The 3,865-nt window shown below is 52.5% G+C and overlaps 1 protein-coding gene across 1 annotated transcript in view; it reads right to left on the bottom strand.

Moving 5' to 3' along the window:
• Positions 1 to 1,626: 1,626 nt before the first annotated feature.
• DCTN3 (dynactin subunit 3) overlaps positions 1,627 to 3,865 on the bottom strand; it is a 6,754-nt gene continuing 4,515 nt past the window's right edge. The window contains exons 5-7 of the mRNA XM_006758555.1: positions 2,806 to 2,864; positions 2,120 to 2,179; positions 1,627 to 1,934 (exon numbers count right to left, since the gene is read on the bottom strand). Of these exons, the coding sequence (XP_006758618.1) occupies positions 1,845 to 1,934; positions 2,120 to 2,179; positions 2,806 to 2,864 (209 nt within the window). The 3' untranslated portion in view covers positions 1,627 to 1,844. The remainder of the gene's footprint in view (positions 1,935 to 2,119; positions 2,180 to 2,805; positions 2,865 to 3,865) is intronic.

Genomic DNA, 3,865 nt, shown 5'->3' with positions numbered 1-3,865 from the left:
CGCGCGGAGTCTCCGCGGGAAAACTGGGTGACGCCGTCTATGCTGCCCCGCTTGGGGAAGGGGCCCTCCTGCTGGTGCGGGAGAGGGGCCATCGGAGGTGTCCCGTGTCCGCAGGACGGGAAGGACTTAGCCTTGCACGATGGCAGGCATGGCGTTGCTAGTCGAGCACACCGCGGTAGCAAAGGCGAAGCTGCGGGCTTCACTTTGACAGGGGCACGAGGCTCCGTTTAGAGTAGCTGCTGCGTGGGCGGAGCCTTGGTCGCCGAGCTCTGCACTTTGACCTCATTCCGTGGGCACTAGCGGCCACGGGGGTTTTCTTCGGGGCCAGTCAAAATAGTTCGTGTGCACAGCTCACTCTGGCTGCAGCTAAGTTGGAATTTGGCCGCAATTGCTAGTGACTCACAGGCCCCTGGGTCCCGGGGGTGTGGCCACTGAGACACGTCCGGTGCCGGGCTTAAAATAGGCACTCGAATATTTGTTAAATGATTTGTTGAATGAACCAGAGAAATGGCAGTGGGAAAGGAGAAATGCAGATTAAGTGGGGAGATATTAGGAGGTACGCATGGTGAGAAGCTGGCGACTGTTGGGGCAGAGAAAAGAAGGGCCTGGGAGAACCCGTTTCAGACTTGGTTCGGACATGCTGAATCTGAGCTGCCTGAAGCCGCGCGGGTAGGATGACAGGGCCTTTGAGGAGCCTGGAGCCGCAGCACTCCGAGGCCACAAGGGGGCAGCAAACACCTGGTGGAATGAGGTGACAATTTTAGTCTCTGCTCTTTCTCCTGCTTCCTTCTCATTCCCTAATGCAGTGGTTCTCAACCTTCCCAATGCCGCGACTCTTTAATACAGCTCCTCATGTTGTGGTGACCCCCAACCATAAAATTATTTTCGTTGCTACTTCATAACTGTAATTTTGTTACTGTTATGAATTGTAATATAAGTATCTGATATGCAGAATGTATTTTCATTGTTACAAACTGATCATAAAGCATAGTGATTAATCACAAAAGCAATATGTAATTATATGTGTTTTCCGATGGTCTTAGGCGACCCCTGTGAAAGGGTCGTTCGACCCCCAAAGGGGTCGCGACCCACAGGTTGAGGACCGCTGCCCTAATGAGTCCAAACCTCTTCTGGGCTCCCCTTCTCGGCTAATAGCACCAAGAAGGCCACCAGTTAAGACACTCAAGGGCTTTTTCTGCCTTTGCACTTGCTGCTCCTTGGGCTCTCGAAGACCCTGCATATGGCCCCCTAGGGCTGCCTCCTCCATTCTTTTCTTCTGTGTCCCAAAGGACTCTGTGTCCACCTGACGGGGCTGCCCTTTTCCATGACTATCTCGAAGCTAGCCTGTGCAGAGCAGAGATCAGGTGGGCCCTAACTGTATCCTCTCCACCTGGCATGGAATGTTACATAAAGAAGGATAATTGGTAAATGTGGGACAAATGGATATGTAAGTGAATGTTCAAATCAAATGAGAGCATTTGTCCCGAGAGCCCTATACCTCCCAGAAAGCTGGACCTGGATGAATGTAGCTCCTGGTTCAACCACTAGGAAGGTTGACAACACTGCCCTCCATCACCCCCATCCTCACCCTGTCCCATCCTAGACCAAGAAGCCGGTACACTCCTCCAGTGATCTCTACAGTTTATTGTCCCTGGAATAGGACACTGATGAGGGGAGGGTATGCAAAGTAGCCAGACCTGTGACCTCAGGGTCCCATCTGAGTGCGGACAGGTAGGCTGTGAATCCAATAAATACAGAGCTGCCTCTGCCCTATTAGAAGGGCAGGCTGGCACAGGGTCCCAGAGCCTGGCTGCCCTGGCCCACTGTGGGATGGGTAGCAGCCATCACTCCTCTGCTGGCTTCACTTGCTTGGCGGCTTCTAGCTGGCACAGAAGCTCATCCCACTGCACGAACTGCTTGGAGAGAAGCAATGTCTAGCTGCAGGTCAAGGTGAAAACAGGAGTCTGAGTGAGGTAGTGCAGATATTTTGCATCTGCCAAAAGGGTAGGGGAGCAGGGGAATAGAGCTGGTTGGGATGGAATGAGACAGAGTTAGAGATGGAAGAAAAGGACAGGGCTTTGCATAACTCCTCAGGGGCCTGGCTGAGCAGAAAGGATACAGTTTTGTTGTATTCCTCCAGGAGAGCCTTGGACTCCTCAGTGATCTCCACACACTGGTCCTGTGGGGCCAAGGTGTGGAAAAGAAAGGAGATGGACAAAGCCCTCATTTCCCACCAACCTTTCTGCCTCATCAGGGACCCTCATCCCCCAAAGAGGTGACGCTTAACCCCAGAGCCAAAAGAAGCAAATTTCTAAAGGGGTACTTTCAGGCTCCAAAATGGGTACCCAAATAGCAGTTTTAAAGCTGATGGAAGGAGGAATGGACCACACATTTAAGGAAACATTTCCGCTAGTATATATCACCTTCTCCCGTCCTCTATTTCTGAACCCTTTTTGGATTTACACCAGAGCCTGGGAATAGTGAAACACACACACACACACACACACACACACACACACACACACAGCTTCTCCACCCACAGTCAAGGATACACCATCCCCAGGGATTCTTGGATACCTCCCAGCTCAACCTTTTGGTGTTTCAGAGTAACCCTACTTTGGGAGGCAGGAGACCCGGATGTGGCCCTAGGCAAGTCCCTTCCCCTCTCTAAGGCTGATGGAAATTAAGGATAGACCGCCAATTTTCCCCTGGGGTGGATATCAGGGTAGCCTGAGGCTGCTTCCCCAGGCGGCTGGGGTGGGGACTAGGAGCCTCACCACCTTCCCGTTCTCTCCCCTCTCATACTTGCTGCTGGATGTGGATCTGGGCCAAGCGCTGCAGGCAGGCGGCATGCTCAGGAACGGCTGTAAAACACAATGCACACCGCCGATGATGCTTGTGCCTTCCCCCGACTGCTCAATAGTCTATTAGGTCTTTGACAGGATTAGAGTATTGAGTGGAGAAACTAAACAAACGCCAGGCTTCATCGACCACTGCAGCTAGAGGAGGTGGTAGGACTCCCTGCTCACGCCAGTCATATTCTAGGACCCAAAAAGGAGGGGAAGATACGAGCCCCTAGAAGACAAAACCTTGGGGTCCCCAGAGTTGCCCCATACCTCCACACCGGTGTCATAAGCAGTGACAGGTAAAAAGAGCTTTACCTATCATGGGATCTGTCCCTTTGCTCTCGGCCAGTGGGACCAGGTCTGCCTGACCTAGGGAACAGGGTGCCTGCAGGTGGGCTGTGGATAAATGCCAGGTCCCTAAGCTGGCCACCTGAAATCCAATACCCAAATCCTTGGCCACCATGCTAGGCCCAAAGCTGAAGGCTGTTAGATGCTCAGCAGGTAGCTGACCAGGGGTAGGGAGGGGGAGCTGGGAGAAATACCTGCAGAGACAGACAAGATGGATATCTGGATTCAATTAAAGTCACTGTCTGCTTGTCAAAACCCAGGCATAGACTGCTCTCAGCAGTGTGGCAGGAAGAATTCACATGCATTCACACACCTAGCAGAGAGACTCTGACAGTAAAATCTGGGCTCTGCAGCACCCTAAAGGACAGATGCTGAGAGACGGGATAAAAGGCAGAAGGAATCTCCAGAGTTGGGGCTGCTGGGCTTACATTACTATCCTTAGGCCTAAATTGCCCGGGGTTCTGAAACTGAGCTCTCTACCTTGGCAATTTTTAATCCCAATGCAGAAGGCAGGTACTCGCGCCCCCCCCACCCCCACCCCCCCCCAGGTTAAAGATAAAGGTAAGGGCCCTGGTGGTGTGGCTCAGTTCATTGGAGCATCATCCCATGGAGGTCATGAGTTCAATTCCTGGCCAGGGCATATACCCAAGTTGTAGGTTCGATCCCTGGTC

This window comes from Myotis davidii, unplaced genomic scaffold (genome assembly GCF_000327345.1).
Source record: "Myotis davidii unplaced genomic scaffold, ASM32734v1 scaffold534, whole genome shotgun sequence".
NCBI classification, from domain to species: Eukaryota; Metazoa; Chordata; class Mammalia; order Chiroptera; family Vespertilionidae; genus Myotis; species Myotis davidii.
The sequence above is the reverse complement of the archived record's forward strand: the minus strand, read 5'-3'. Positions and strand labels throughout refer to the sequence as shown.